Below are 12,957 nucleotides of genomic sequence, written 5' to 3'. Positions count from 1 at the left end.
ACCGCTGAAGTGCATCCCTAACAGAGTATTAACAGTTAGAGTCAGACTCACCTTGAGATGGGTCCGCCCCAGAACAGGACTGAGTAACGATGCTGGATGCTGCCCTCTAGTGACCACCAAAGGGATGTGCATTAGGGACTTTTGTGTGCAACATCATTATTGCTGCATATTAATTAATAATAAAACTAATTTTGACTATTAAAAAAAAAAAAAAGAAACACACGTATTGCCCGTTGGAGAGCACTCGCCTTTGTCAAGCTGACTTCGTTTCTAAGTCTTATTAAACTATATTATCCGGCACTGTGTTAAAGACGGTTGTTTCGCAGGCCTCTGTTCAGGAATAGTGGAGCTGTTTCAATTCATAGGTGAGGGCAAAGCATGTCACTGGTTATAAACAGCGTTAATCAACAGGGGAAGCAGCTGGTTGGTTTATGACAGAAGCTGTTGAAGGGGCGGGGACAATCTCACCCTCCAGCCAGGTGACCAATGAAATGCAAAACTAGCTGAAAATAAGGCTTCCAGATATTTCTCAAACCTTGTGTAGCACCAGAGTTTCAAATGAAAACACATGCTTCTGAACATGTGATCAAAACTGCACCCCTGCGATCTGCACACTTGAGACCACACTCAATATTAACATCATATCCCCATCATTGTCAATGACAGCTGACCATATCTTGTTATATAAACGATCAGATATATATTTCTGATATCACTGGTTTAATATACAGTCAAAACCCTTTAAACATCAAAACTGGTGTTAAAAACATCAAGTGCTTCCCAATATAGCCTGGCAGCCCGTCTCCATCTGCTCACATTATACCGTGTGCAGGACGATTCAATGTGGTGATAATGAGTGACATTAACATCCATGCTAGAAAGCGTGTTTGGACCGTTTCAAAAGAAACGCATGTTCTAGCACACGTGGATTCTCATTTTGAAAACCAGCTCAGGTGCCACACTGGGTTAAAGAAAGCTCCCGGTTCGATTGCCTTGCCGGCCAGGAAGTCTGTTACTGCTTTACTTCCTGGGTCGCCCCGGCAGTGTCTTCTGGGTCATTTTACTGGCTGAAAGCATGTCAGTCAACATGGGAAGCAGCTGATTGGTTAATGACAAGAAAGAGGGTTCTGAAGGCCTGGTTTTCTTTAATGTTGAATAGTACCAGGTGTTCAAAAAGTAAGTTGGCTTCAACATGTGTTTGTTTCAAAACTACACCCTTGGGACCTCTTTAATGAAATCCAGATGGCTCAGGGGCTTAAGAGGACCCCCAGGCTCACTCGGCCTGTAGGGGTCGCCGTCGCAGAGTGGTGAGGAGAAACAGTCTAAGCCGGATCCCATCTCTTCAGCCCCGGGAGCTCCAAAGCCAATGTGGCGCCCCCTGGAGTCCACAAGGAAGATCGGCTGCCTCTGTACAGCTGCATCTCGAGTCACACTAATCTTGACTTGGAGGGTAGTGGCTCGTGTTAATAGGGGTTTGTGAAACCAGCCATTAAAGTAACTAACAAAATAATCATGAAATATTTCCACTGCGCATTTACCATTGACTATATAGGTTTTAAATGTTGAGCAAACATGCATACTTTTTTGAACTCATGACCTCTAGTACTGGGTATAAGACAGTGCTCAGTTGGCGTGCTTCTGGGAAATGTGTTACTGCTTTACTTCCTAGGTCATCTCACCTCAGCTTTTCAGGGTCAAAGCACGTCAGTCAATAGTGGAAGCAGCTGATTGGTCACTGACAGGAAAAAAGGCCCTGAAGGAGCGGGGACAATGTCACTCCTGGGATGTGCAAGACTGAAAGCAGGACCTGCAAATGGAGATTTCTTTAACCCGCTGTAGTTTTCACTGGACAATGAAGTTACATCTTTGCTGATGCACAGAAGCCTTTAAAAACTACCCATGCGACACCTGTGTAGCGAATGGGTATTTTCTATTTTTTTAATATACTGTAAACTTTCTCTTCGGCAGTGACACAGCCCCTAGGTGTTCAGGGGCTGTTGTAATGCTTTCCAGCACCCCCGAACCCCATTAAAACCACAGTACCTGCACTGGAGAGAAAAAGCAGCTGGGACAAGCCTTGAAGTTACTGTAGCTCACAAAATAATCCCAGAAGTCTTTCCAGTTTTTAAATTTGATTTGCACTGGAGTTTTGAAAGAAGCACACATTACAGCACACATGTATGTTCATTTTAAAACGAGATATTTGGTACCACGCTAATTCAAAGGGAGCTCTCAGTTTCTATGCCTTACACATTTCACCTCGGCAGTGTCTTCTGGTTCCTGTTACTGTCTGAAAGCATATCAATAAACAGGAGAAGCAGCTGATCAGCTAATGATAGGAAAAAAAGCCACAGTGGCATGAGGGACAATTTCATCCTGACAGGTGAAATAACAAAGCAAGTGCAACACTAGTTATTACACACAGTCATCATGTAACTTACAACTCTTTCCCTTCGGGTAGACACAGTTTGTGTATACAAAAACAACTTCTCTCCTCTGTCCTCATACAACTCAGCACACAGAAAATTGAATTGTGTACCACTTGTAAGACAAAAGCAGGTGTCAGTTTCGCCTGGCAGACCGGAGGACTGTTTTTCCAGTAGGAGCAGATCGATCACAAAGCGGCTGGACGTTGATTACTGTTTCTGCTTTGCAATTGAATGGTTTATTACAGACATCTCCTGGATTGGAGTTCATTCTACTACAGCTGACGGGTGATATTATAAATACGCGTATTCGAAATATATGCAAAAACATAAAGCAAGCGAAGAGGGAGGCGCGGAGGACCGGTGATTAATGTTGTATTACTGTGTTAAAGTGAGCACGCTGTTCCTGTTTCGTGGGAAAGTCAACACGCATCTTCAGGCATTTCTAAAGCGGCATGATCTGAAATGAAGGAGTTATGGTAAATCTTTAACACACAATATTCATTTTCCAGGAGACCCGCTATTGCATTCCCCGTTGTGACAAATTATGTGATATTGCGCTTTTAAAGACGCTTTATTCCAAAACTACACAGTAAACAACGCCAAATTCCCTTCAAGTACTCCGTTTATTTTTAAAATTTGAAACATTTTATAGTAAAATTAATATTTGTAATTCTCCAGGTGTCTTGGGAAATAATACTAGCGAAGACGACACGAAAATGTTTTATTACGTGCTAGCTGAGAAACTGAGAGACAAACTAAAACGAATACGGACGAGGCGAGGCCTGGCAGCACAGGTAAGGCAGGGGTATTGCTTTACTTGTTTTAATACTAATTATGTGCAGTACAGCAGGTGTTTTTTGTGTAAATTACATTTGCGTGTGCTGGGTAAATCTTTACAGCGTGTATATTACAAAATGTGAAAGCTCCAAACTGTGCCCCACGAATACACTGATCTGCCGAGGTCGGGGGCACAGAGGCGGCTATACTGCGGCTCAGGTGGGAATCCCAGTCCAGTCTCTGGGCAGCAGTGCTCGGGTCCGGCTGTTGAAAAAGATGCAGTTGCATTGACAGTGGAAAGGAAGTCTCCCATTGCTTTTCAGCTTCTGAACTATGAGTGGGCATTTCAAGTTAGGTGTAAAAAAAATCAACACTTCCACTCAGGAGCCAATGAAACAAAATCTTTCTTAAATATTGCCAATAACAGCAACAGCACCCCTCTCAATAATCATTGCAAAAGCACAACTGCTCACTTTGATTTCTCCCCATATTCACTTATTCTTAAAACCCCTTAAAGCCTTAATCAGCTGTGTCCCATGTAAATGATATTATGTTGATTGATTAGTAAGATATTGCATTAACACATCTATCAGTTCCTTCACGCTCACATATTCACCCAGTCTCTTTCTAATCCGAGAATTCGTTCATCATTATTTTGAATAGTATAAGGCAACTGGTTAGGAATTAAGGTTATCAGTTTTTGAAGGGCTAAAAACCTCAAAATACGTTATCCAAGAACATTTTTGGTCTATATTTGCTTTGAGTTTTGAGATTACATTAAAACGTTGTATTCGTATTAGACATTCAAAAGAAATATTCTAAAAATAATTGAGCAAATGTATACATATACTTGAGACTTATGTCCAAATGTACAATTAAACATTAATCTTGCTAATATCAAGTGATTTGGCCACAGGTCATATTCAATGAATGCCAGCCTAATCAAAACTATGAGTCTGATAATATCACAAACACATACAATTTCTCTTAATGAAGATGCAGATGGTATACAGTTGCCTTTGAGGTGTTTTAGTTCAGTAATTATAGTGTGGTATTGGTAACCATTGTAATAACTAGGAGGGGATCATGGGAAATGCAGTTAGCATAGGAAAGGGATGGTAACGCACTGTATCACAAATTAACACAGCAAAGCATACATATTCACCAGTAATCATTCATATTGGAATACCCTGAGTATTGAATTACGCATCGCGTTTCAGTGTTACTGTAACTTCAATAAAAAACAGTATGCATTTGGCTGGTTGTATTAATGAGAGTTGACTGTATGTGTGTGTGTGTGTGTATATATATATATATATATATATATATTTGTGCTGTGGTTCTTGGCTGGCAGGTTCTTGGTTCTTCATTCTATTCCTTTGTCCTTCAGCTCCTCCTTCACTCTCTTCAGGTAATTTGGATCAGGGTATCCAAACCTGGATCACACAAGCACACACTATTAAACACCAGAGACACGCCACATGCTTATTCTTCAAGGTAAGTCAACCACACTAAAGATACAGAGACTTTAAAGGCGTCAGTACCATTATTGAAAAGTAGGTCACCGTGACCTGTATGACCCAATGGGTTCAAAGTCAGAAGCATCTGACTCAAATTAAAATGGAACTCCCTCTGCTAAATTAGATCCAGACGTTCACAGCAAGAGCTGAATGTTCTGTGTGTATTGGAAGATCATTTCACGTGGTTTGAGGCCATCTCTTCATAACCAGTATAACACTCTCTCTGCTTGACTTGACCTGGAATCATTCAACAGCCAAAGAAATGGATTAGACTTACTCTTGTGGTCCGCCGTACATGCTTGTTTTATGGTGGATGTCGTTCCAGGTGACAGTATCTTCCTCTCCACTTGTGCGAGAGGTTCCAACAGTGAAAATCAATTTTTGATCAAAAGCCTTTTCAAGCAGTCTCAGCACCTTGCGTCCTTCCGCATTGTCTGGTAGGTAGGCTCGCCTGGCAGTACCACGGAAGCGACGACCAGGGTTAGGGTGCTTCTCCTAGGGTGACAATTGAACAGTTTTTCTGAGTAACCTGTACAACTTTAAATTATAAAATATATTTGTTCTTAAGTGCCAAGCCGAGCAATATAATGGAGTTGATAATCCTTTACTGAACATTAAAAATAAAACACAAATCTCTGGCATACTACTGTAATACCAATTACCCTGTAGAAAAAAACCTAGAAGAACCATTAACAGGAAACATCTCAGCAACAGCAACACAATGGGCTTGGAACCACACTTTTGCTAATAGTGTAACTTACAACAGAACCACTGTCTACTGGACCATCAAGAAAGGACAATTGAGTGCACCTTGTTACGCTTGCATATATCTGTCTGCTTGCCTAATAATATATATATATATATATATAAAAAGTTACTATTGCATAATCCATTTTAGTTTACATCTTGACCTTATCCCCAGAAAAACAAATAGTCATTCTAAAATAACAATACAAATGACTATTTGTACAGAATGATCAAATCCTAAAATGTATTGAACCAGTCTTGCAGTAAATACAAAATCGTGGCTTACTGTTTGAGTTCCACTTGGAATGTCATAGGATATTTCAATGGACCCGCAGTGGAACCCAGGAAGACTGTTTCCGTTTTTATGCCATGTCATTCGCCCTGTGGGCTGGTTCCCTTCTACTTTTCCAAACACAGTTTTGCAGACGGGGCATGTGGGGTTTGTTGCCATGGCCCGATCCAGGCAGCCTTTGCAGAAAGAGTGTTTGCACTTAAGCAGCGTTTTCTCTGTGAAGTCACTGAGGCAGATGGGGCAATTCTCTTTCTCAGTGTCTGGTCCGCCTGTGGCACCCTGTGTGGTGGTAGCAGGGGGGTCCACAGAACTGGTGGGGAATTTGAGCACCAGCTCCTCCCCTTTGAATAACTTCTTACCATAATTGGTTTCCATCTCCGCCACAGCTAGGGCCAAGTGATTGACAAAGCCAACAAGCTTTAAGCTCCCATTTTCATCATCTTCCCAAACATTCGGGTGATTGGGGCGGATTTCTTTAAAGAGCTTCTTGCCGTACTGTGCCTCACTGGCGTCTTCCACTGACCTTGACATCAAGTTGGTTGCCACCTTCTGATAGAGCTCCAGGAACGCATGAAAGGCATGGCTTTGCAGATTGAACTTGCCCTTGTCTTGCTTGATCTCCAGCTTCACAGCTTCCCTGGAGCCACTGACCGGATGTCCGTCAATCTTCACGCCAAACTTCTCCTGGATGCGCTGCAGCTGTTTACTATACAGTTTCTTTATGAATTCCCAGTGGACATGGTACATCTCAAGGTCTTTCTTCATTAACTGCTCTTCGCAACAAATTTCAATGAGTTCCGGTCTTGCCCTCTTTGCTGTCCCACTGAATTTTGACATCAGCTCCGTCTCAAACTTTTGAAAATCCGGTTTGGGGCCGACAAGCATGTACCCATCTTCAGTTCTGTTCAAGACAAACCTGGAGGAGTTGCTCTGCATTTCTTTAAAATTCTCCTCCAGTCGTCCATACTCCTCACTCGACAGCGGGGCTTTCACAGAGCTCAGGTTGGTGGCAATGTTCTGATAGAGGCTTATGAAGTCCACCTCAGCTTTTTGCACTCTGGCTCCTTCCTGTCCCTGAGCTGGACTGAAGGACACAAGGACCTCAGAGTTCATCTCAACACCAGAGCTCTGTTTGATGTCTTCAATCTCCCTTCGGTAGGCTTTGGTTAAGTAATCATAGTGAAATTGTGACACTGGGATAGTCTGTCCAGCAGGCACTTGGTCTTCTCCATTCTCGCTCATATCCCTCTTAGGACTTGCCCTGATCGTCCTGTCAATTCTCTCTGCCCCTGTATCCAGATTTGTTCTGGCTCCATTCTCCACCTCCTGCTGTTGCTGTTGATGAAGCTTCTTGGAATCATGGTTAAACATCAAGACATCTTTGTGGAACGGATGCCCTTCTTCGAATGAGCCCTGAACTGTGACCTTTCCATCTCTTGAGCTGAACTGCTTAGAATTGGCATTTTTCTCTTCAGCAGCTTCTGGGTTCACTGTGTTGAGATCCACCTGTTCTTCAACTGGAATCTAAAGTCAAATAAAAAGCAAATTAAAGTACTAAAGTGAAGGACATGTTTCTTTGTATCTCTGTTTCAGCTGTGACCAGGTGTCCTGTATTCTTGCACACCAGTCCAGAAAACCTTAAAAGTTGGTAGTGGTACAAAAAATACAGCGTTATATTGACTTGCATGTTATTACTGATCTTCATATTGCATTTCGTGTTTTTTGTATTCACATTTTATACTTTCATGATTCAGCCACACATAGAAAACAAATCTAGATTTACTGTGTCACTTTACAAACAAAAAAAAATGTCGCAGAAGAACAAGATATTTTTCAATTTAAATTCAAACTCCCAGCTCTAAATTATTAAAGTGATCTTTGTTTTAGGGTCATGATACTGAAATGAAAGAAACACAACTTAACCATAAAACCCCAGGAATAAATGCTGTGTTTTTGCAACCCCTATGAAACAAGGGGGGGTTCAGGAATGGGTAGTCCTGGAATTACTTCTAAAGCAAATACATGGTGCATTAAGTAAACGTGTGTTGTGCTAGTTGTTGAGGTATTCTGGTATATTGCCCGCTCCCAGGTCAATGCTGTGGTTCTTCACTGCTTGCTACTACTGTCACATGAATAGTTATTTCTGTAAAAGTTGAAGATTTTATTGCACCTTTAATAACATATTGAGTTGATCATGCTTCTTAAAACATTCTAATTTAACAAAAGCTTATTGTTATCTCATTAGTGAAAAGAAATGTGCACTTTCAGTCAATTGTGTCTCTTTCTCGATAGTTCCCACACTTGAATTGCAAAACCTACCCCCAATTAAAAAAAAAAAGATCTAAACCATTGCTACGGTTTATAAAAACAAACCTGCCATTTTACTTACGTACATTAGACACACACAGTTAGATACGCTGGTTTCCACAGAGTTTGAACGACGGGGGTATTCAGATCACACCACTGTTCTGCTCAATTGAATATTCCCTAGTCTTTCATAAGCAGTGCTAACATTTCTAAAGAAACACTTCGTTCTCAAGCCTGGTAACACTGACCTGAACTTTCTTTTTGCCTGCTGGAGGGTCTGAGTGGTCTGCAGGCACCAGGCTTTTGTCTAAAAAGTGCACAGTGGCTTTACAAGACGAATCGAGGACCTTGCAAGTTTTCTCTTCCAGTAGCATCTCCACAGCTGAAATAAAACAAACTTTGGTTATACTGTTTGCCTGCCAATGCTGACTGTCATTCTTAAAAGCAGCACGAAATGCACCAACCTTGCATAGTCCTGTAGGACATACTCCCTGAATATGATATTAATACATCCACATGTATTGGAAATGCAACTGGATTATGCTGAATGGACAGTTGAGTTATGGACAGATAATTCACACTTGCAACAACAAGCGTTCTGACGCAATAAAGACACAAACTAGCGAGGCCCCAGGAGTAAAGGGCATTACAACATCATCTCTTGAAAGTGGCTACTTAGCAGAGTGAAAAGACTGTAAATATGCAAGCAAAACTAAACATTTTGCGCTTCACTTCGAATGTTAAACAGGGTGCTGTCACTCTGCTAAGCGAAGCTGCAACTCCGGGACTGCCTAAAACAGACCCAAGAAGGGAAAGCAAGCTGCAAGCGAGTCAACTGAGGTCTGGCTGGAGGACTTCTGTAAAACTTACAGAGACTTTTATTAGACAAGTCTGGGTCTGCTGTGTTCGTAAGCCACAGTATCCAAAAAGAAACTGCCCTGCTGCCTGCATAGCTAAAGATACAGCGAAGAGGACAGAGCGGACAGGAGCTGTTGTGGATCCTATACCGAGTACTGAAGACTTTGCTGCAGCTGTTTGTTGATTCTATCGAGAATTGAGAGCTTTGCTGCCGAGTTTAATATGATTTGGGGATTGAAGACTGTTGCTGAGGGGAGAACCTTTTGTACTGGACCCTTCAACAGATTGAGTTTCTAAACCAGTGGACCAAAAGTCTAAGCTTCAAGAACCGTTGAGGATAATTCCAGTTGCATTTTCCTGAACTGTTCATGATTTAGTTTGCTCACTATTCTAAGATTGCCTGCAACAGTTTAGTTTAGTCTGTGTGTGTATGTGGGCGCATATGTGTGAGCAAGCTACTAGCTAGTCACAGCCTGCTTGTGCTGCTGATAGCAGCTGCTCTGTGGGAGTGTATAGGCAGGGTCATATTTCACTGGCCCTGCTCGCTGAATAAAAGGCAGTGATAGCTTTTGACTTGTGCATGTGTGTTCATAGTAAATCCTCGATCTTGTAACACGTCAATTAAATATTTTTAATAAGAGAACTAAATCAACCCAGATAAACTCAAAATGATCAATTATTGAATTGTTCCCACAGTCCTTTTGAAACCCAACCATGTACTGAACCAAACAAAATGACTGAAAAGGTGAGACACAAACAAACATTATAATCTTGTTGTTTCTTACCTGAGGAAGGCGTTACTTCTGCAGTGGCATAGCGAGGATCCTTTTCGTCAGGGTGTATTTTTGAAATTGATATGTCTCCCTTGCCTGTCTTGTTACAGAATGACTGGAGCTTTTTTTCTAAAGCTGTCCATGTCCTTTTGTCCTTTAAATTCCAGTTGGTACTCTCCACTTTGATATGAATTTGAGCTTTGCCAGTATCAGCACTGGCGTCATCAACCTCCTGTAAAAAAGAATCACACATCAGTCAACTGATGACTAATCACATTAATAACTATTTAAAATAACTAAATACGTTTCTGCCCAAAACACTGGCATCATGGTTCTTTACGTACTGAAAGTTAGATTTTATTTTATAGCTGGAATAATAATAATAATAATAATAATAATAATAATAATAATAATAATAATAATAATAATATGCATGAGGCTAATGGAGCACCCCCCCCCCCCCCCCCCCCCATCCAGTTCACAGTTCAAATTTCAGCACATTTCTTGGTTGATTTCGTCCTAGATGAGCAATACCATATCTTCTGTCTGATCATCGTTGCTGGAAGTTGCCATGGTTATCAAGAGTCTGCACACCACTTTCTGAGACACCAAGTCTGATTGGTAGAAAAACAAACAGGGGATTAGTGCCATCTGTAGTCAGCAAATCTGCAGTAAAAATGACCTTTTAATACCAGCTTACAGTGCCATTGTCATCTGACCTCCAGCACTCCATTCTCAGCCCTCCAGTGCTGCCCTTACCCCACACCTTAAAAATGAGATCTGCAGCTGCGCCCAGAAACTTTATAATTACTTAGAATTTTAGGATTGAAACATTTTTTTAAACAAACATAAACATAATCGATCTTTTATTTAACATAATTTAATCAAAGAAAATACACAACTATATCGCAAAAGGCTACAGGAAGCAGGGCTGGGGAAGCTACTTTGAAAAAGGAGCTAGCTACACTTAAAGCTACTTTTCCACTGAGGAAAAGATACCATGGTTTTAACATATTTATAAACTGTACTTGAACTGTAGAACTATGGTTATCATTATGACCTTAACTTACAGGTTCACAATCCAGTGAAGAACAGCTCTGTGCCCTTAACCCAGACCCTTTTACACACATAGCCCATTATATATATATAACTGATTATTATTTCTAGAAAATAAAGATCGTCTCACGTAATCCTCAGTTTAACTCGATACTGTTCTCCTTGCTTTTGGCACATCATCAGATAAAGCAATAACAGGATTTGTACTCCAAGCCTTCTAAAAAATGTACACCTTTTCACCACGGGAGACAGCAGAGACACTGAGCAGTGTTATTAATTCGAATAAATTATTTAAACTAGCTCCATCTTCGCACTGTGATGTCCTGTTTTTTGGGGGGGAGAAATTGGAGAGTAAATTGACCAATGCCCTAAATGTGGAGCGCTGCCTGGTACCCGTATTATGCAATTATGCATTATGAAGTGTCATTTACTGTGATTTTTAAAATGACCCACTCCAGAAGATAGCCCTGACTCCGTGTAAGAAAGCAAAGGCTCAGTGTTGAGCACAGCGATCCTACAGGTCATGTGAAGTCACAGTCAACGAGAGTGCTCCGTTCAACCATTTTATTATAATGGGTTAATGAAACAACACACAAATAACATGACACTACATTGCTGATGCTATGCAGAAGCCACGCAATTACCCGCAACCTCAACCTTTGTTTTTATACGCAGGCTGCTGTATCTTTAAAAAACATCAATGTCTAATTCAATACATTTACTTTTACTATATTTATATATTATTGCTGGCAATTCAATGACTTTCGCTTTTAATACTCTGCGTATTTCCGCGTATGCTCCATACAGTCGGGTTTAAAATCGGTTATAATTTACTCGAGTTTCTAGATTCATTTTAAAAACTATTTAACGAAATATCATTAAGTTGAGAAAAATGTTGATATACGATAACACGAATGGGTTTTATAGTTGTTGTTCCTCGCATTCACCATGTATGTGATTTCCAAAACTTGGATGGCTGTTCATTGCAGTTTTAACGTTCCTGAAAGTTTTTACAGCAATAAATACGATTTCTGTCTTTGCCAAAAACAATCTAACATCCTAATTTGAGCCTCTTACCTTAAAGATCTGTGCTTTACTCTTCTGCTCGGATCGGTTCACTTTCTGTTCTGTGTGGATCTGGAGACACGAAACGAAAGCGAAAGAAATCTCTGGTTCACAGCTGTGACAGGTTACATTCACGCACGCAGAAAACATTTAAAAAATACATTTATTAATGAGGATGCAAAAGGCTTCTAAAAACACAATTAGAAAATATGTTTTTGTTTGTTAGCAGAATTTTAACGACTACCTGGCGACTGTTAATGTTGTAGCTGGTCTCGTTGCTTGGCACGATTTTATATATCTATATATCTATCTATATATATATATGTATTATATATAATATATATATATAATATATATATATATATATAAATAAACGCGTGCCACACGTAGCACACCCTTTATCTGCATCTCCCTGTTGGCAGTCAGGTTTGGTCCCACGGGCAGGGAAGACAGTAGGTGCTCGGTTGGCAGGCGCTTCGTGCAGCCAAGGTTCATGAGGGACCGTGTGAAACGTGATCAGACTTTGCTGCAGATTCCCAGCATTTGAATCGACCGGAGCGATCTAAACTCACTGAAACTGGTAAACACTGTCTGACGGCGGCGCCACTGGGTTTGTGTGGGGATGAAATCCCTGTGAAGGGGATGTAGCCGCTACATACGCGTATCTCCAGGTATCTGTAAAACCGCTGCTCCACTTGTCATGAAGCTTGGCATTAACATTATTATTAAGTTATTGAGACTGTCAGGTTCTGGGATACATAGGGGTGTCTGTCGTGCCTCTTTTGTTTGTCACACTTACATTTTTGGATATGTCTGGATAATCTCTCTTCAAATTTTCATGAAACTTGGTCATTCTTTTTCTTTATTATTCTGGACAGACTGTTGAGATATATCATGGTCATCAACTTTTTGTGTTATCATACTGCTGGCTCGGATTTTGAATTTGCAGCCAGTGTGGGCGATGTATGTTCCTGACATACCTGCAGGTATATTTTGCTATGTGACAATGTACTGCAGTAGGACTCTTGTATTGTCATTAAGGATGGCATTTGAATCCAGTTTATGACTGTTAAATAATCACAGGATAACAAAGGTGTTTGTAGCAGTGCAGGTAAAGTACTTTATTCACAGCT

General features: G+C 40.8%; 1 protein-coding gene across 2 annotated transcripts; it reads right to left on the bottom strand.

Moving 5' to 3' along the window:
• Positions 1 to 3,033: 3,033 nt before the first annotated feature.
• LOC121309047 (E3 ubiquitin-protein ligase DTX3L-like) lies at positions 3,034 to 11,928 on the bottom strand. Of its 2 annotated transcripts, none has more exons than XM_041241902.1 (7): positions 11,837 to 11,928; positions 10,238 to 10,317; positions 9,716 to 9,935; positions 8,321 to 8,454; positions 5,760 to 7,289; positions 5,004 to 5,221; positions 3,034 to 4,642 (listed from the first exon to the last, which is right to left on the bottom strand). In XM_041241902.1, exons 2-7 carry the CDS (start codon positions 10,274 to 10,276, stop codon positions 4,573 to 4,575), a joined length of 2,211 nt encoding a protein of 736 aa, XP_041097836.1. In that variant the 5' UTR covers positions 10,277 to 10,317; positions 11,837 to 11,928; the 3' UTR covers positions 3,034 to 4,572. The 2 variants fall into 2 exon arrangements, with proteins under 2 accessions (XP_041097836.1, XP_041097837.1); XM_041241903.1 differs by having other exon boundaries at positions 9,716 to 9,932.
• Positions 11,929 to 12,957: the final 1,029 nt, after the last annotated feature.

The sequence above is a fragment of the Polyodon spathula genome, unplaced genomic scaffold, assembly GCF_017654505.1.
Source record: "Polyodon spathula isolate WHYD16114869_AA unplaced genomic scaffold, ASM1765450v1 scaffolds_828, whole genome shotgun sequence".
In the NCBI taxonomy this organism is placed as follows: Eukaryota; Metazoa; Chordata; class Actinopteri; order Acipenseriformes; family Polyodontidae; genus Polyodon; species Polyodon spathula.
This window is presented reverse-complemented; position numbering and strand designations above follow the sequence as displayed.

Coding starts and splice junctions, on each gene's coding strand:
- LOC121309047 (XM_041241902.1), bottom strand. CDS start 10,276: ATGGCAACTTCCAGCAACGATGATCAGACAGAAGATATG. Junction 5,222..5,759: donor TTCCAAGTGGAACTCAAACA/GTAAGCCACGAT, acceptor TTGTCACCCTAG/GAGAAGCACCCTAACCCTGG. Junction 4,643..5,003: donor ATGTACGGCGGACCACAAGA/GTAAGTCTAATC, acceptor TGTGTGATCCAG/GTTTGGATACCCTGATCCAA.